The sequence below is a fragment of the Camelus ferus genome, chromosome 18 (assembly GCF_009834535.1).
Source record: "Camelus ferus isolate YT-003-E chromosome 18, BCGSAC_Cfer_1.0, whole genome shotgun sequence".
Lineage (NCBI taxonomy): Eukaryota > Metazoa > Chordata > Mammalia > Artiodactyla > Camelidae > Camelus > Camelus ferus.
Genome location: NC_045713.1, coordinates 1,897,827 through 1,918,491, shown reverse-complemented (window position 1 = coordinate 1,918,491; position 20,665 = coordinate 1,897,827). Strand labels below are relative to the sequence as shown.

The 20,665-nt window shown below is 37.4% G+C and overlaps 1 protein-coding gene across 1 annotated transcript in view; it reads left to right on the top strand.

Annotated features, from left to right (window-relative positions):
- Window positions 1-20,665, top strand: part of AUTS2 (activator of transcription and developmental regulator AUTS2) — a 1,021,658-nt gene that overhangs the window by 444,838 nt on the left and 556,155 nt on the right. Inside the window, 2 exon segments of the mRNA XM_032459496.1 lie at window positions 2,003-2,104; window positions 18,791-18,826. Coding sequence (XP_032315387.1) covers window positions 2,003-2,104; window positions 18,791-18,826 — 138 coding nt within the window.

Genomic DNA, 20,665 nt, shown 5'->3' with positions numbered 1-20,665 from the left:
AAAATAAATATACAAAGGAAGAGCTCTTCAAAGACCACAGTGGACAAGATGCTATTTGAACTTTAAAAAAAATATCTTGACATGAAAAGCACAGAGAAAGTGATGGTGAGCATTCCAGATTGAGGAAATACAATGTGGAAAAGTGCAGGCAGGAATGGACGTGTCATGTTCAGGAAAGTGAGAGGAAGTGATATTCATTTTAGAATAAATTCCCCTTTATTACAAGTATAAAAATGAAAACTTGAAGAGAATGACAATATTCTGAACTTTTATTCCATAGTAATAAGAAAAGGCTCATATAGCTTGCATCCGAATTAATTTAGAATTAGTAGATTTAGCAGTAATTTAGGAGGAAACTAAGTACTTAAGGGCTCAGGAGGATACAAAGTAAAATTAGCATCATTTTTCTTGGTTCCATTGGAGAAAACTTCCTGAAGAAGGAGATTTTAAAAGAAAATGATAAAAGTGGATTTGTAGAAAAGTTGAAATACAAAAGAACGCTCCCTATATAGTGGGGATTTGGGGACAGCTGATTGGATGATATAACCAAAAGTCAAGTCTGAACTGCAGTGTTTTAAGAGGCAGGTTAAAGGTACAAGGAATGCTGATTCGGATTCATTCTCCCTTCGTCTTGGTTCATCTTCCCCCAGGGCCCCAGAGCCACATGAGAACCTGCAGGCAAAAGTTTTGCTACCTGTCTGCTCTGAAGTTCCCTCCTTCCCAGAAATATGGGGCTTGTGTTTCTTGCATGCTCTGATCCATACACTTCTCTCTACTGTTTCTTCCTATTTCCTCCCCAAAGGAACTCTCTGCTTCAGATAAGACCCCTGATCATGTTCCTAACGTGTTGCTTTCCCTACCTTTTCTGTCTTTCTCCCATCAAGAGTGTCTTTCCCTCTCCTTTCAGCCATGTGAGCTCAATCTGCTATTAAAATCGAAGGCTTCAGAAACCATCTTTTCTCCTAACGTCACTGGCTACTTTTTTGTTTGCGTTTAGCATGTATGTATTTCCGTTGTTTTGTTATATTTGTTTATATTGCACTTTTCTCTTGCTAAATTGAGGACGTTATAAAGGAGCTGTGTCTTGTAATCTGCATCAAATTGCTTGGGTTCTCTGCAACTGTGGTTCCATATGAATTTGACTCATAGTCTTATGGAGACTAATGGTTTACAGTTCTGTGTTTGTTCAATTTGAATGAAAAATCAGATCTGGGTAAATGTGTAGAGCATCCTGAACATGAACATCAGAGCTGGGTAAATGTGTAGAAACTGCTAAAATGTAAGCTTCATAAGATCAGAGACTTTTTAATTTGGTTAAGCCCCATATCTCTGGCTTTTAACTGTCAGCTCTTACATATTTGTTGAATGGATGCTGGCTTAATTTACTTATGCTGTAGGTCTTAATTTGGTATTTTTAAATATCTGACAGGAGACCTCCAGAATATTGTCTAAAAAACAGGACCATCGTCTCCCTAATGGTTAAAGGATAATATACAGAATCTCATCATTTTCTCTTAGGAGGAGAAAATCTTGTTTTTTGTTCTGTTTTGTTGGTTTTTGTTTTTGTTTTTTTCCTAGAAGGGGACAAAAGAAATAAGGTGAGAAATCATAATTTGTGTAACCTGGCTTTAGCTTAGTCAGTATTTTTGGTCTTTCTATTACTATTGACCCCCCACCCCCAAATCACAGTAGAGGAAAAATCTGAGAAAAGATTACCTTCCAAGATTCATGAACATTTGTTAGACTTCTCAGATGTTTACTTAAGGCTTGCTCAGGTCTTTTGTCTACATTGACATTTTATATAAATATTTTGCTTATCCTGCCTTCCATGTTTCTTTCTGTGGCAGCTTCCCTGGCACTGTTCAGAAGCCGAGGAAAAATGCTAAAGATCAGGACCTTAAATTGTTCACTTTTGACAAAACTCAAAGAATAGGGGTGAAGGAGCAGTTGTATGAGGAGACCACTGACACCTTTCTTTTTTTCTCTTTTCTTCTGCCTTCAGCTCAAGCCAGGGCAGAACAGCTGCAGGGACAGTGACAGTGAAAGCGCAAGTGGAGAATCCAAGGGCTTCCACAGGAGCAGCTCTCGGGAAAGGCTCAGCGATGTAAGTTTAAAAAAATTAAACGAAACCACCAGACCACACATCCCTTGGGTCCAGTCGCAGTTCCCCAACACTCCCATCTCTTCACATCACTTTGTAAACATCCAGGCATTGCCCTTCATCCTCTCTTGGCATACACATATTTGAGTCTTGCTTTAGCATGTCATTCTGTTTTCTAGTTTGACCTAAAGTGTGTTTTAACAAATTACGAGGTTGTTGGGAGTATTTGTCAGCTTAGAAACAATAGTTTACAAAGGGAAGCAGTAATACTTTTATTATCCCTGTTACAAATGAAAGAAGTAGTCTGGCAGTGCTACAACTGGGAGATGATGTATCTATGAGATTTTTGTAGTTTCTTCACCTATGAGATTGATAGGTGTCATTTTACTCCTGTTGGAAGAGATAACTAACCAGCCTCTTACTTGGCAAAAGGAGGAATTAAATTTCCTGACTGATTTCTGGAGGGAAAAAGACCCTCTTGGGAACACACCATAGCTCTTGAGGGGGTCTGTCAGCCTTCTAGACAGGCTCTCACCACTCTCCAGCCTCCTGTGCACCAGCAGGGCAGAGAACCACTTTTGAGAACCACCTGGCCCTCTTTGGGCCCTCTTGGATTCTTCCCTAATGTGTCATGTAACAGAATTCTTGACCCATCTTTGTACCTGAGGGCAAACATTTAAAAATTTTCCTTTAAAATAGATCAAGTAGGGAGAAATTTTTATTAGTGATACCAAGAAAGGAACATTAATAGATTGGGACAGTACTCCTTTTTTCCCCCAATTTATTTGATTTATTTGCAAAAGAATTCATTAGAGAAAGAAAATAATTCCACTGTTGCTAAAAAAAAAATACTTTGGATAACCACTTAAGAGCATTCCCAGAAATAACACCATTTTCCCTTTTGTGATTGGCATACTCAATATGAGATATTTTATTTTTCTTTGTTTTCTTTCTTTCTTTCTTTTTCTTTTTTTCCAGAAACTATAGATTACACTTCAGTCACCATGGATGGTGACTTCAAGAGTCTAAGCATTTTTCTTTTTAAATCGAGTTATAATTAATATGCAGTATTACGTTAGTTTCAAGTATACAACATAGTGATTCGATGTTTTTAGACATTGTGATCACCACAATAAGTCTAGTTTTTATCTGTCTCCATGCAAGTTTATTTCAGTATTACTGACTGTACTCCCTCTGTGTACATTATATCCCCATGATGTATTTATTTTATGACTGGAAGTTTGTGCCTCTTAATTCCCTTTCCCAATTTTGTCTGTCTCTCCCTCTCCCCAACCACCTCCCTCCTCTTTGGCAACCACTGGTTTGTTCTCTGTATCTATGAGTCTGTTTCTGTTTTGTTTTGATTGTTCATTTGTTTCATTTTGTAGATTCCATATATAAGTGAAATCGTATGTTAACTCATTTTTCTGTCTGACTTACTTCACTTAGCATAATACCCTCCAGTCTGTCCATGTTGCTGCAAATAACAAGATTTCATTCTTTTTCATGCTGAGTGATCTTCGTGTATGTGTGTGTGTGTGTGTGTGTTTCAGTGTTTCACCTCTTCTTGATTCATTCATTTACTGATCAACATTTAGGTTGCTTCCAATATCTTAGCTATTGTAAACAGTGCTGCATTAACTATAGGAGTACATTTATCTTTTGAATTAGTGTTTTTGTTTTCTTTGCATAAATACCCAGAAGTAGATTTGCTGGATCATATGGTAGTTCTATTTGTAGTTTTTTAAGGAATCTCCATACTGTTTGCCGTAGTGGCTACACCAGTTTACATTTCCACCACTAGTACACAGTGGTTTCCTTTTCTCCACATTCTTACCAACATTTGTTGCTTCTTGTCTTTTTGATAATAGCCATTCTGGCAGGTGTGAGGTCATATCTTATTGTGGTTTTGATTTGCGTTTCCCTAATGATTAGTGACGCTGGGCACCTTCCATGTACCTGTTGGCCATCTGTATGTCTTTTTTGGAAAAATGTCTATTTAGGTCCTCTGCCCATTTTTTTATAAGGTTGTTTATTTTTTAATACTGAGTTATATGAGTTCTTTATATAGTTTGAAAATCTACCCATTATCAGATATGTCACTTCCTAGTATCTTCTCCCGTTCAGTAGGCTACCTTTTTGTTTTGTTGAAAGTTTCCTTCACTATGCATAAAAGCTTTTTAGTTTGATGTAGTCTCATTTGTTTATTTTTGCCATTGTTGCCCTTGCCTAAGGAAGTATAGCCAGCACCCCCCCCCCCGAAAGTGCTGAGACTAATGTCAAAGAGATTACTGCCTATTTTTTCTTCTAGGAGTTTTATGGTTTCAGGTCTTACATTTAAGTTTTTAATCCATTTTGAGTTCATTTTTGTATGTAGTCTGAGAAAGTGGTGCAGTTTCATTCTTTTGCATGTAACTGTTCAGCTTTACTAACACCATTTATTGAAGAGACTGTCTTTTCCCCATTGTATATTCTTGCCTCCTTTGTTACAGATTAATTGACCAGATGAGCATGGGTTTATTTCTAGGCTCTCTCTTCTTTTCCTTTGATCTATGTGTCTGTTTTTGTGCCAGTTCTGTGCTGTTTTGATTACTGTAGCTTTGACGTATAGTTTCAAGTCTGGGAGCATGATACCTCCAGCTTTGTTCTTCATCTCAAGACTGCCTTGGCTTAAGAATGAGACAATGATTCAGTGTCTCCAAGTTTCAAGAAGTAGCAGAGTTAGGATGTATCATAAGGAGCAAAAACCTTTGCCTTTTTTCTTCATCTTTTTTTATTCTCTAAAGCAGTTTTCTTCATTATACTGTACAAGATGATTCAGTGTATTACAGGAAAAAAATATTGCTACTTAACTTTTGTGTAAAAAATGGAAATTAAACTTTACTAATATTCAGTTTAATAAGCAGTAGTGTGTGTGTACATATACATATATATATATAAAACTTATAAGCACGGGTGTCTTAGGGGATTATACTGAAAAATTTTTTTAACTAAGAGGTGTCAATAAACATAAAAGGTTGGAGACCACTGCAGTACATTAAGTCATTCTCTGTAATAATCTCCCCTCCATTTATCCATCCATCAGCCAAGGAGGACAACCATCTTTCTATACCTCTCAAGAAAGTTTGCCAGATTTAGGGTAAGATTGGATTTATAGATTATTAAATTCTTACAAGAATTAAATAGAACAAAGTATAATATTTCTATAGTACTCTTAATATTTTAGTTATAAATATCACCTCTTCTTCTAGCATCTTATAATATCAATTATATAAATAAAGAATACTTAGTCTTTTACTGTATGAATGCCTTTTTTTTAACATTTTTTATTGATTTATAATCATTTTACAATGTTGTGTCAAATTTCAGTGTAGAGCACAATTTTTCAGTTATACATGAATATATATATATTCATTGTCACATTTTTTTCTCTGTGAGCTACTATAAGATCTTGTATATATTTCCCTGTGCTATACAGTATAATCTTGTTTATCTATTCTACAATTTTGAAATCCCAGTCTATCCCTTCCCACCCCCCCGCCCCCTTGGCAACCACAAGTTTGTATTCTATGTCTTTGAATCTTTGAGTCTATTTCTGTTTTGTATTTATGCTTTTTTTTTTTTTTTTTTTTTTTTTTTTTAGATTCCACATATGAGCGATCTCATATGGTATTTTTCCTTCTTTTTCTGGCTTACTTCACTTAGAGTGACATTCTCCAAGAGCATCCATGTTGCTGCAAATAGGCATTATGTTGTCAGTTTTTATGGCTGAGTAGTATTCCATTGTATAAATATACCACATCTTCTTTATCCAGTCATCTGTTGATGGACATTTAGGCTGTTTCCATGTCTTGGCTATTGTAAATAGTGCTGCTGTGAACATTGGGGTGCAGATGTCATCCTGAAGTAGGGTTCCTTCTGGATATATGCCCAGGAGTGGGATTCCTGGGTCATACGGTAAGTCTTTTCCTAGTCTTTTGAGGAATCTCCATACTGTTTTGCACAGTGGCTGCACCAAACTGCATTCTCACCAGCAGTGCAGGAGGTTCCCCTTTCTCCACAGCCTCTACAGCATTTCTCATTTGTGGATTTTTGAATGATGGCCATTCTGACTGGTGTGAGGTGATACCTCATTGTAGTTTTGATTTGCATTTCTCTGATAATTAGTGATATTGAGCATTTTTTCATGTGCCTATTGATCATTTGTAGTCTTCCTTGGAGAATTGTTTGTTTAGGTCTTTTGCCCATTTTTGGATTGTGTTGTTTGGTTGTTTCTTATTAAATCATATATGAGCTGCTTATATATTCTGAAGATCAAGCCTTTGTCGGTTGCATTTGCAAAATTTTCTCCCATTCCATAGGTTGTCTTTTTGTTTTACTTATGGTTTCCTTTGCTGTGCAGAAGCTTGTAAGTTTCATTAGGTCCCACTTGTTTATTCTTTCTTTTATTTCTATTGCTTGAGTAGACTGTTCTAGGAGAACATTTTTGAGATATATGTCAGATAATGTTTTGCCTATATTTTCTTCAAGGAGGTTTATTGTATCTTGTCTTATGTTTAAGTCTTTATATAAGAATATTTCTTTATATGCTTATATGTTTCATTAACTTTGTTATGAAACTATAAATTGTAATAATAAAACTATAACAATATTTCTTACCTAAGTTGTTAACAATACTTAACACTTAAGTAGCTGTTTTGAGATTTTGTTTTGCTTTTAATGCAAGATCTTACTGACCCTGGAAGTTATTCCAGGATTAGTTAATCATAATTCCATCACAGGGTGGAGAAATGAAAGTCACATTAAGTCAGGTGACAAGAGCACAGTACTGTACAGTCATTGAGATCTTTTTCCTAGTTTCCCCAAGCTCACTTTCCTTTAGATTAAAAGAAATTGGCAAAAGATATTCTGTGTTCATGGATAGGGAGACTGTGTATTGTTAAGATACCAATACCATCCAAAGAAATCTAAGATTCAATACAATTCTTATGAAAATTCCAGTATCCTTTTTTGCAAAAATGGAAAAACAGATACTCAGATTAATACGAAATGGATGAGGCCCTTAGGAGTCAACAGAATATTGAAACAGAAGAATAGAGTTGGGAGACTCACACTTCCCAATTTCAAAACTTACTGCAAAGCTACAGTGATCAAAGCTTTATGGTAATTTTATCAAGATAGGCATATAGACCAATGGAATAGAATTGAGAGTTCAGAAATAAACCTATGCCCCCAACTAGTTTTTCACATGACTTTTACATCCATTCAATTAGGAAAGTGTTTTCTCTTCAACAGATGGTGCTGGTTCGTGAGATTTCCCAACGCAAAAGAATGAAGTCAGAAAGAGCTAAAACCATAAAATTCTTAGAAGAAAACATATGAGTAATCTTCATGACCTTGAATTTGGCAGTGGATTTTTAGATATGACACCAAAAGCATGAGCAACAAAAGAGAAAATACATAAATTGGACTTAATCAAAATTAAAAGTTTTTATGCATCAAGGAGCATTATCAAGAAAGTGAAAAGAAAACCTACCGAATGGGAGAAAAATGTTTGCAAATTATATAAGTGATTTATAAGTGTTTAATATCCAGAATATGTAAAGAACTCCTAAACTCAACAACAAAAAGACAACAGAATTAAAAAATGGGCAGAGGACTTGAATAGACATTTATGCAAATAAGATATACAAATGGCTAATAAGCACATGAAAGATGCTCATCATTATAGTCATTAGGGAAATGCAATTCAAAACCATAATGAAATAGCACTTTTCATCTACTAGGATAGTTATAATCAAAAACAAATAAGGAAAATGACAAGTGTTGGAAGGATATAGAGAAATTGAAACCCTCATACATGCTGGTGGGAATGTAAATTTTTGGTACAGTCGCCATGGAAAACTGCTTGGCAGTTCCTCAAAAAGCTAAACAGAGAATTACCAAGTGCCCCACCAATTCCATGTTTAGGTACGTACCCCCCAAAAATGGAAAACAGATACTCAAAGAGATACTTAATATTACCAGTTTTCAGTAGCATTATTTACAATAACCAAAAGGTGAAAACAACCCAAGTGTCCATCAACAGATGAATGAATAAATAAAAAGTGGCATATATGGATACTGGATATTAACCATAAAAAGGATCAGATCTTAAAAACATTATGCTAAGAAGCTAGACATAATAAAATAAATATTATCTGATTCCACTTATGTAAGGTGTCTAAAACATACAAATTCCTAGAGACAGAAAGTAAAGCAGGAGTTACGGGTGAGGGGGGCGGAGGAGTATGAGAGATGGGAGTTACTGTTTAATGGTAACAGAGTCTCCAGTTTGGGGTGATGAAATACGTTTTAAAACAGATAGTTGTGACGGCTGCACAGCATTGTGAATGTAAATGCCACTGAATTGTACACTTAAAAATGGTTAAAATGTCAAACTTCATGTTACATATATTTCTACCATAATAAAAAAAGTAAAAAAAAAAATTAGAGCTGTAACAATCCTGCCAATCTTATGTCAAGCCAGTCTATGAAATACTTTCAATTCGTGTTGCTTATTAGTTATTAAAATTCATCCTTTTTGCAACACTATTAAACGATGAAAGAAGGAGAAATAACACACACAAAAAAAGGAAAGAAAGGAAAAAGAAGTAGTTGGCTTTTAGTGAGAAGTTCCAAAACCTCCAGTCACTTATTTTCTTCACAGCAACAGTAGTGAGGTTTCAGGTGTACAGCAACATGGATGGACCCAGAGATTATCTATCATATTAAGTGAAGTAAGTCAGACAGAGACAGATATCATATGTCGCTTATATGTGGAATCTTAAAAAAAAAAGTTACAAATTTCTTTACAAACCAGAAATAGGCTAACTGACATAGAAAGCTGTTTTAGTGTCCTTAATCTACTAATTGTGTAGCAGTATCATTTGATTCTGTTTTTCCTTATTATGGATTGTATTTTTCTGTCTTCTTTGCATGCCTGACACTTTTTTTTTTTTTTGGATGCCAAACATTGTGAAATTTTTTCTTGTTAAGTGCTGGATATTTTTGGTTTCCATAAATATTCCTGAGCTGTATTCTGGGATGCTACTATGCCACTTTGGAAATAATATTTTGATTTTTTCTGAGCCTTTCTTTTCTGCTTTTCTGAATGGAACATCCAGAACAGCCTTTTGACTGAAGCTCATTTTTCCCCACTACTGAGCACTCTAATTCCTGATGTGTCCGAGGATTTTTCACTCTGGCTGCCCTCTGTGAGGGCTGCTGATCATTCTACCTGCTCCTATCCAGTGGTCACTTTGCTCTCCTTGGGTACTTTTCTCCCACAGATGTGCTGATATGGACTCAGGTGAAGAAGAGAAGCCTTCTACAGGTTTCCTGGTTCTCTCACTGTAAACCTTTATTTTCTTCCATCCTCTGCTTTCCAAATTTCGGCTGACTTGGCTTTCCCTGACTATCAACTCTATCTTCTCAACTCGCAGATACTTCTGGGCTTCCCCAGGGTCACCCCCAGCTACTCCACTACGGCTTGAAAACTCTTTCCTGGCTGTAAGCTGGGGCAACTATAAAAATGATCTCATTTGCTTTCTTTCTCTTTAAAACCACTGTTCTCCACTGCCTATTGTCCAATTTCTATAAACCCTCTTTTCATATGGTTTATCTAGTTCTTTAGTTGCTTAAGGTACAAGAGTAAATTTGGTCCCTGGTAGTCCATAATGCCCTCTCTGGTTTTCCACCTGAGAGATAATTCCCTTAAGCCCTCCACTCACTTTAGTGATATTTTTAGAAACTTCGACAGTTGAGACTTACTCTGAAGTGCAGCTAATCAAGATAAGTATATTATTCCAGGGTTTTGTTTTTTTTTAATTTGGACAGGCAAAAAGGGTAAAAAATAAAGAATTCCAGTGTGGCTGGAGAATTTGACTCATGGGTAAAGCTTAAAAACCAAATGTGCTTGGCTTTTCTAAATTATGTATCCCCAAACTAAATTGCCACGAGGGAGTAATAGTCTGCAGGGGCTGTCAGACTGTCCACATCAAGAAGACATAGTAACTTGTTTAGATTAATCACTGAGGAAAAAGTTAAAGGGAATAATTGAATGTATAAATATTCATGATGAGTTATTCAAGGGGGAAAATACTTCTTTTGACTTATACAGAATTTTGTAACTGAGGAAGTTGTCAAAACAGGGACTAAACTTAGTTAAAAACTTAGTAAATAAAACAAAACCTCTAATTTTGAAATGATCGTGGGCATTTGTTACAAACTGACCGAATTTTAATAGCCATTTTGCTGTTTATTATCTGTGTGACCTTGAGCAAGAAACTTGATCTTTCCAAGCCTTGGTTTTCTTAATCTGTGAAATGGGAATCATTTCACATACCTTGTTAGGTTTCTTTTAAAGATTACCTGGTAGTATATGTTTGAATCACATAACAGTTCTTGGCACATCCACTGTGCTCAAAAACATTTTTTCCCTTTCTTTTCGCATCAGATTTACACCTTACCTTAGTAGTCTTCTCTGCCCTTTCTAATTTGAGTTCCCTTGTCACGATCAGCTTGACAAGACCTGCTTATTTTGATCATGACAAACACCATTCTTCCCCCCAAATAAAATCCCCATTATTTTGTGTTTTCCTATTTTTCTCAAACCTGAACTATCTCATTTCCCTGTCTCAGTATTGGATCTCAGAGCTAGCGTCTTCAAAACCAAGCTCTGTGCCTCTTTCTTTGTCTTACTTATCCTGTTTACTTAGTCACTCTCCTTTATTTACTGACTGTTTCTGAAGAAGTGTTTAGCCATGATTATCCTCTCCTTGACTGATGCTGCAGACACCCTCATCACTTCTTACACAGATGATCCCTGTGGCCTCTCGATGATGTAATCTGGCCCATCTCCATTTCCTTTGCACTGTACTTTACACCACAAAGTGGCTTTTCTGAGTCAGTACTCACTAGAAATGTTCTTCTTTAAGATCTTTTGAATGAAGTCCACACTCTTGGAGGTGATAAGTGGAGCCCTCCACTAGGAAGTGTGAAGCTACCTCCCTTTCTCCTTCTGCTTCCCTGTGCTTGTACCTTATACTTGTTCCTTCTAGACCACTCTTTTTTTTTTCTTAAATAATGTAAACTTTCAGATTTTTCTATTTTTGTTTCTTCTTTTATGTCCTTGTCTTTTTTTAAAATATATTTTTATTGAAGTGCAGTCAGTCTACAATGTTGTGTCAGTATCTGGTATACAGCACAATACTTCAGTCACATAGGAATGAACATACATACACTTGTTCTCAGATTCTTCACCATAGGTTTCTACAAGACACTGAACACAGTTCCCTGTGCTATACAGTACAAACTTGTTGTTTACCCATTTTATGTATATTAGTTACTATCTGCAAATCTTGAACTCCCAGTTTATCTCTTCCCACCCACTTCCCAGGTTTTGTTTTATTTACTAAGTTTTTAACTAAGTTTAGTCCATGAGTTTTGACAACTTCCTCAGTTACAAAATTCTATATAAGTCAAGTTTGTTTTCTATGTCTATGAGTTTGTTTCTGTTTTGTAAATAAATTTGTCTCTTTTTTTGAGATTCCACATATAAGTGATATCTTGTGGTATTTTTCTTTCTCTTTCTGGCTTACTTCACTTAGAATGACATTCTCCATGTTCATCCATGTTGCTGCAAATGGCATTATTTTATTATTTTTTAAGACTGTGTAGTATTCCATTGTATAAATAGACCACAACTTCTCTATCCAGTCATCTATTGATGGACATTTAGGTTGTCTCCTTGTCTTGGCTATTGTAAATAGTGCTACTATGAACACTGAGGTGCATGTGTCTTTTTGAATTAAGGTTCCCTCTGGATACATGCCCAGGAGTGGGATTGCTGGATCTTTGTCCTTGTCTTTTTTTCCCTCTTTTCCTTCTGCCAGCCCCAATGTCACTTCCTCTAGTAAACTCTTCCTACCACCCTGTGGAAATAAACTCTTACAATGCTTTTACTCAGGTGAGTATGTGCATATGACTCTTAATTTCTCTCTGAAACAATTTTGGGTTAGGATTTTGATTATGAAAAGGCAGAAAAATATTTAATATTTTTTGAGTGTTCAATATGTTTAAGGAGTTGAAATGTTTAGGAAATTAGTGAAAAGAGATTGAATTCTACTAAATATTGTGCTACACAGTTCTCTAATCTTAGTGTTCTATAGCTGTTTAGTCCATTTAAGGTGATCACAGTTGTGGCATTTCTTCTGCTGCTTCTTGAGATTTCCCTTCTTCTGCCCTACATCCCAGGTTTTGGGGGTTTTATTGGCTTATCTGTTGCACCGTGCTATCATTCATCCATCCACAAAAGCATCCATTATAGCCTCCTTTCTCCCCACCCAGCCCCCAAATCTTTGAGGTTTTACTCCAGCCAGGTTTACTAATAAGGAGTAAACAGACACAGCCCACACCATCAATGGCTTCCCAGTATTTAAGAAGAAAGTCTAATCCAGACCTGTGACAGACTCTTGATACTATGTTTACCCTTTTTTCTCTTTTTCCATTTTTTTCAGATTTTCGTTTTCCCCACCAGCTTGTTTACGCCTTTTTCCTTTCTTGTATCATATTTTTACTTGTTTTCTTGGATATTTCAGTGTTTCGATTGCCAAAAAATATTTATCACATACCTTTTAAGTGTCAGGTATAGTTCTGGGCACTTGCGGTTGAGTGGCGAACAAGATGAAGCCTCTGCCCTCGTGAAGCTTCTACCCTTTGGGGGGAGGCAAACAGCATACCTGTGGGAAATGGTAACACGGTTTTTGATGTAATACATTTTACTAAGTAAGCAAAACAGCAATGAGGGGTGGCAGGGTGTGTGTTGCCACTTTAACAGGGGTGATTGGATGAGGCCTTTCTGTGTAGGTGACATTTGAACTGAAGCCTGAATAATGAAAAGGAGGGCAGAGCATCTGGGCAACAGGAGTGCCAGCGTCATGGCCTTGAGTCAGGAGCCAGCCTGACATATTTGCGGGGAAGAAAAGAGGCTAGTGTGGTCAGAGTAGAGTGAATGAGCAGGGGGCTGATCACATAATATCTTCTAGTCCATGGTAAGGAGGCTAGGTGCTATATTAGTTTCCTGGGCTGCTGTAATGAATGACCACATACTGGGTAGCGTAAAACTACAGAAATCTATTATCTCCTAGTTTTCAAGGCTAGAAGTCCAACATTAAGGTGTCAGTGGAGTTATGATTTCTCTGAACTCTCCAGAGAAGAGTCCTTCCTTTCCTTCCCTAGCTTCCGGTAGCTTCTCACAATCCTTAGTGTTCCTTGGCTTATAACAACATCACTTTGATATTTGCCTCTGTCTTCACATGGGCTTCTACTCTGTTTGTAGCTTGGTACATAGACCCTGTAGCTTGGTATGTCTTCTCCTCTTCTTGTAAGGAGAGCAGTCATTGGATTTAGGGCCCACCTTAACCCAGCAGGGCATAAACTTAGTTACATCTGCAAAGTCCCTGTTTCCAAACAAGGTCATTATATCAGTCAGTGCTCTTGAGAAAGAGAGCCAATAGGATGTATAGACATATACAATTATGGAGGCTGACAAGTCTCAAAATGTGCACTGAACAAGCTGGAGACCCAGGAAAACTGATGTTTAGTGGATCCAGAAGCCTGAGAAACAGAAAGACTAGAAGGCTTGACAGTAAGGAAAAGTCTGTTTCACTTTGAGTTGAGTCTTACCTTTCAGGAAAAAATTGTCCTAGTTTGAAGGCTGAAGAGGAATTCCTTCTTATTCTGAGCATGGTCATCCTTTTGTTTTATTAAACAGGTTGAATGAGGCCCACCCAGATTAGGGAGGGCAGTATGCTTTACTCAGCTTGTTGGTTTAAATGTTAAACTCAACCCAAATCACCCTCACAGTAACACGCAGAATAATGTTTGAGCAAATATCTGAGTAACCAGCGGCCTTGTCAAGTTGATGCATACAGTTATTCCTTACAATCACATTCTGAGGTTCCAAGCAGGCATGAATTATAGGGGGGACACTATTCAACCCACTATACAGGTTATTATTTTAAAAGCCTCTGGAAGATGTTTGCTTTGTATGTGTAGAACTGCAGATAAAAATAAGAGCAAGAATGAAATTATGGAAAGAAGCCAAAGGCTATTGAGTAGAGATGAGAGCTGGTAATAGTTTGAAGTGGGTTATAACAGAGGGTTGAAAATTCAAGTTGAAAGTGACCATTTCCATACTTAATGCTTTTTTCAATTTGTGCCCCCATTTTTACTTGAATTCCAGTAGTAGCTCATTTCCCCACTTAAATATATTTTGCATCTTTGTAAGTTATTAGTAATCTTATCTCCAAGGGGCTTCTCTTAGGATTAAGGTTTTAGGTTCTTTTAATTGTCATTGTTTTCCAAAATTCTACAGAGAATAAATGAGCTTGTCTTGTGACCTTTGTAAGGAACATACTTGGCCAAGTGGGTCCTAGCATGATCCTTCTGCTTTTTACTCCCAAGAGAGAAAAGCATAACATGGAGGTGGGTAGGCAGGGATGTCAGACACAATTAATGATTTGGAAGAATTTTAAAATATTGTATTTAAATTAGCCTTAAGATCAGAGCATATATCTTCCTCTAGGGGTGGAGCGCACATCCATCCCATACTTACGGAGCCATAATAGTAGCCATGACCTCTATGTGTAGATCTCTAATGAATGGAGCATGTCTATTTTAGATGGATAATCAATTTTGAAATCCCTCATTGTAGGTAAGCTGTTAAAACAGAAATGTTAACTTCATGAGTTTAATGAGTAGCTTCAATGATAGCTTAGTGACAGAGATGAAAAGAAAGTCAGGTGGGGGGCAGTGAGAAAGAGTAGAATGAGCATTTAATGAATATCCACTTGCAGACTTGAATGTCAGCAGCAACATTCTCCCTCCTGGAAAATGTCTTTCAGCTGTGCATCCCATTACTATTCCTGCAGCACGTGTAGCTTGGAGATTGAGGCAGAGTGTTTTTGTAAGAAAGCTCTCCTTTGCCACATAATGAGATCGAGGTTGGTAATTTGCAGAGATTGCTGGAGCAGTGGTCAAATCTGCAAAAAAAAAAAAACCCCAAAAAACCCCAGCAGAATGAAAATACCATGTTAAACAGGAGATAGCTTATAATGAGCCTAGAAATCACACATGAGATAGCCAGCTGGCTGGAATTTCCTCATATTCTTGTCTTCTCATGCAACTGCTAAACACTTACTCTGTTTTTCTGTCTCTCTATACCTCTCATTTTTCCCTAGCACATTGAAAATATGAATGAATTGGCAATCTACCACTTGAAGAAATAAGAATGAAGCCTTTTTCGTCTTTCAACAGACGTATTTGCCTAAATATGGGTGTATGTCATTATTTCTAATGCTTTTGAATCCAAGGATACTTTTACTTACTGTATTTTTTAAAAAATCTTTAAATTTTTCAAGCCTCATTTTGACTCATAGTCTTTTTTAGAGTTTGTGGCCACTTTTGCTATATAGTTCAAACAGAGCATCCAAGTAAGAAAAATGGAAGACCTTTCTTTTCATTGTAAATTGGAGAAACACAAAGTTAAAATCAGCTTGATTCCATCAAATGTATCATTGGTCAGGACATCACTACCTATCTGCTTTTCTAAGCCTTTATCTCTTGGTGTCTGTCTCTTCTATAACACAAGAAAGCAATAACAATCCCTAAATGCACATCTGTAAACATATAGCTAACATATGTCTAACAGTAAAAAAGCTGTTTTTAAGCATTTATCCATTTTTTTGTAGCATAAGGTGTCGTTGCCTATGGTTTCAGGTGTTTATGGAATTTCTGATTTGCAAAAATGTTAAAGCTATCAAATATTTGCACCTGTATTTAGATACAGACTTAGATTAGGCATAAATGACCGAGATTCTTCTAGGCCTTTTGATTGGCAAGGCCTCAGGGATGTGTGTCCTGAACTATCAGTGAAACCCTGACTCCTGCCCTGTTGCTGGTCTCAGAACTTCTGTTCTACTTCTGTCTGTCTGCTGGTGGAGGTCCTGCTGGTAACCAGGGTTAGCGTCCCAGTGAATACAGGGCCACAGCCAGGTTCCTAGGCTTTATAGAACTGGACAAGGAGAAATCTCTTTATTTCAGAGATGTTCCTGTTCAGATTCTCCAGTGATGATTGAAGGGAGCTGGCAACTGGCCAAGAAAAATATGGTGGAGAAGTGAGTAGCAGGGAGGCAGTATCAATGCCAGGGACATTTGATAAAGTAGATCGGAAGGGTTTTTCTATGAGGTTTTTTGACAAGTCCAGAAATTATAACTTAATGCCACATAATTTCTTCTATTAAAAAAAAATGGTGAGTACAGTGGGTTGACAAGTGTGGGTAGCCTCTGACTCTAAGGTTCTGTGTGCTTTCTGGCAAATGCTGAAACTCCAGCGGGCCTTTAATGTACATGAAGGTCTAGTGTCTGTGTTCCTTCATGTGTCTGTCTGTGTTTGTGCGTGCATGTGTGTGTCTTGGGGAGTGTGTTATAAGGCAGGATGCTTAAATGCTTTGTTGCATTATGTTAATTCCTCGGCAGTGCAATCAAATTCATGTCGTAATTAAAGCTGTCAGTTGGAAGGCAAGCCAATCGCCACGAAAACACAGCATAACAAATGAAGTGAAATGATTCTGCGTGTAGCTATACAATGCTTCGCCAGGCATGAAATTAAATAAGTAATTTGATGTTGACATCAGAAATTGAAATGATACCCACTGTTCCCTCATTCAGTCAGACCTGCATAAACAATAGCCAGAACAAATATGCACAACAAAGCCCTCTTCTCCACCCAGCTCCCTGAGTAATGTACAATATATATGCAAAATGAGTATAACAGAGCTTCCCGAGACCTGAAGGATGTGATTTTCTTTGGTATACAGTAAGATGATATGTATGTGGAGGTGGGGAGGTGGGTTTGAAGGGGCCCTTCTGCTTCTGGGGTAAAAAATACATTTGCAGAAAGGGGGAAATGTACTGAAATAAACAAATCTCACGCTCTCCCTGAGTAATTCATCCTAAAATAAGTTTACCTCCCAGGGGATGACTCTAGGCTGGTGGAGACCTAATGTGGCTTTTGCCTTCCTCTGCATCACAGAGGGCTGTGGGTGCCGAAAACAGGTGATGCCGTCACATGGCTAATCACTGCTCTGAGAAGCTGTCTCCATGACTACTGTGGATCTCCCTCTGTACCATTTATGGAATAAGGAATGCAGCAGGATTTTTTTAAACCAAGTCCAGTGTGCAGGATCACACATCTAGTGTTCTTTATTCCCTTGAGCTTGTCTGGAACACTGAGGGGAAGAAAGTTTTGCTTTGTGAACTGCATTTAGGAATGCCCTGGAGCATACTGTCCTTGTTTGATGCAGATGCTGTTTGTACTTACAGCACTGTATTTCCTTCTCAAAACCGGTGTAAAATCAAGAATCACATCTACTCCATTTTGGGAGATGTTAAATTCACCTGAGCTTCTCCCCTACCCCATACAGTCCATTCATTTATTCATTCATTCATTTATACATTAATTCAACAAACACTGAATGCATCCTCTGTGCAAGGCATTGAACTGAGCTCTAGGGACGTGGTGATGAGTCAACCAGATGGTCCCTGCTACCTGTGGTTTGCAGAGCTGGGACAGGACCTGTAGGTAGAACAGTAGGAAGTGGTCTGAGTAACTCGCATTGTCATAGAAGTCTGGGCCCTCAAGGGAAGGTGTAACAGCCCATGCTAGGAAGGGAGAGGCCTTGCTAGTGCAAGGGTGCTTAGCTGAGACCTGAGGACTGCCTAAGCGTTAGCGTTCTTTTTGTTTCAAGCCTCTCATTTATAAAGAGGACACTAAAGATTAAAGAATTTGGGAAAAAGAAACATACAAACACAGACAAATTTAAAACACAAACTAAGTTCTTTTGGGGGGTCTCTTTCTCCAAATAAGTGATGCCCTTTGTAACTTTCAGTTTTACGCTTTTTTAGTTCCCTGTGTGTAAGAACTGTGGAAGCCTAAATTGATCATTTTTGTGACTAAAACCTTTAGAAAAATGGTGCTTTTCATTGCTTTCCTTTACCCACACATTCTTTGCATTTTAGTCTACTAATTATGTTTACAAAATGTCTCATTTTTGAAAAGCGCTCTGTGTGTACTAACTGAAGCCTTTAGGGAATAAACTGGCAAGTAGGTCATACACTGGAAAAGTCATCCAAACCCACTGGGCTTTTTATTTTCAAGTCAGTCTGGTCTTTTTCCTCTTGCCTGCCCCTTTGCGGCCACAAAACTGAGTAGCTTGAGACCAGGGCATTGAATGTCAGCAAGTCAGGGAGGCAAGCTGATGCGTGTCTGTTTAGTCTCAGTGCAGGGCGAAATGCCATCATTAATTCATTACCCAGCTGCCTGTCAAATAAATTGGCAATTACGTCCACCGCAGAAGCTTGGAATTCAGTAAATAGCACGTTAGCATCTCTGAGTTGCTGAGAGATGTAAAGGGGAAAATTAAGCAACACGGTGTTTGTATCAGTAGCAGATGACAAGGGGCCGCGTACACTGGCGATGTGGTGTAGTGATGAAAAGCCTGCGAAGGGCTGGTAATGAGCTGTGTGGATTGGAACGTGTTAAAAACCACTGCTGATTTTCCACTTTGTCTTTATGCTTTCTTGCAGAGTTCAGCTCCTTCCAGCTTGGGAACAGGCTACTTCGTAAGTTTATCTCAACTTTCACATATGTGCCTCACATTGGCATTGATTTACTTGTATAATGTATGCTCATTAGGATGTGGAAAAAAATCCAAGCTATCCCCTCTCAGTCCTAAAGAGCAGACTGATGTCCATTCTTGTAGTAAGAGTGATCTTGTTTTTAAAATACATGACCTACTAGGCTCTAGGGATTGCGAGTCAGTCTGAGATGTGTCTGGCTCCCAGCACCCAGGACACTTGCTTCGTACCTGGCAGTGTAAGGGGATACAGGGAAACTGGATTGGCTCATGCCACCTTTCCTCCAAAGTTATTTTTTTTTAGTGAGAAGTATTGTGTGGAGGATGGAATTCAGTTTATGCATTGAGGTATATACTTACTTAAAGACTGCTTGAAGAACATCCCCATATATACAATGAGTTGCCATTTTAAAAATTTTGATATGAGATCATGTTTTAATGGATATTTTCCCTCACAATCTGAGTAGGTGGCCTTTAGATTTTCTTTCAGCAATCATTAAACTCATTTTAGCGAATATAGATGTATTATTTTATTTCAAGACATTATTCTCTGTCCTTTGGGAAGAATGCAGGTGGACAGTGACATACCTCAGGGCTTATTACAGTATTTCTCATTTGCAAGGAAATTGTCGCTTCATTTCTTTTATTTACAGCTAAGTTACTCTTCTTGATTTACTAACACTTTTCAAGATATTAATACAAAAGAATTACAGATAGACATTATTTACACAATTGGGTAACGTGCCAGTGTAGACGTTTGTTGCGATATTTAAAGGAATTTAAAGGAATCTGATTTGTGTTCTGAATGACGAATAGTGATACTCCAAAGCCTGCTCAGCATTTTCTGAGAAAATAATGAAATTATGAACATGAAGTGGAAAATAATTACTGATTGAATTTTGTTGCCTTTAAATTTCTTTCCTCTAAAATGCTAGTTACTCTGGTTTTCTTCTGCCCACACATTTCTCTCCATACTTTTACGTTACATACACAAAAACTAGCCTCATTTCATTGACTAATAAGTCTCTTCTAAGCTTGGAAGAAGTGGCATTTTCTAAATGTTAATTTTGTTGTTGTTGCTGTTGTTATCATCTATGCTATGAAGAGAGAAAGGATAAAGATTTTTTTGGTACCTGCTTAATACAGTCAGCACACTTATCCTTGCTCCTTACTGTGGTTGAATATTCATGCTTACAGAAACAAGCAGGATGCTGAAACAGGCTCCTGCCTCAGCAGTCGAAATAACAGAAGTAGTCCCATCTGCCATCTCTTCACACCAGGCTGGATGTAGGCTGAGATGCTGGAAGTAAAATCTGGAGACTGTCAATGTTTATTCTCTATCCAAAGCTAAATTCTCCCTCTTTGCTTTCTTCAGCAGAAGGCGGCCAATGCCACTGACTTATTAGCCTTTGGTCACTTCTAGACTGAACATCCTAACTTTTTTTTTTTTGTCAGTATGAGCACTCTGAAAGAAGAAAGTCACCTCTAGAATTTTGTTATGCTTTTTGTCACTTCTTTTTCTAATTCCAGGAATGTTTACTTAAATTCTCTAATGACAGATTCTTAAGACTGGAGAGTCTTTGCAGTTATGAATCTCAAATAATTTTTACACTTACACAATGTTGGATGAGTATAAAAGTTTTTTCTTATTTTGGAAAAATTGTTCTTAGTATTACTTTGCTTATATGTAAAAAACTCTGTAGAGTTTTAGCTTACATGGAGAAGATACATACCAGTTGTATGTTCAGCTCTTTTAACTATGACAAAAATGCTCTACTTAGAATGTGTTTCCAATAATGAGATTATTATGTCATCAGAGTGCAAA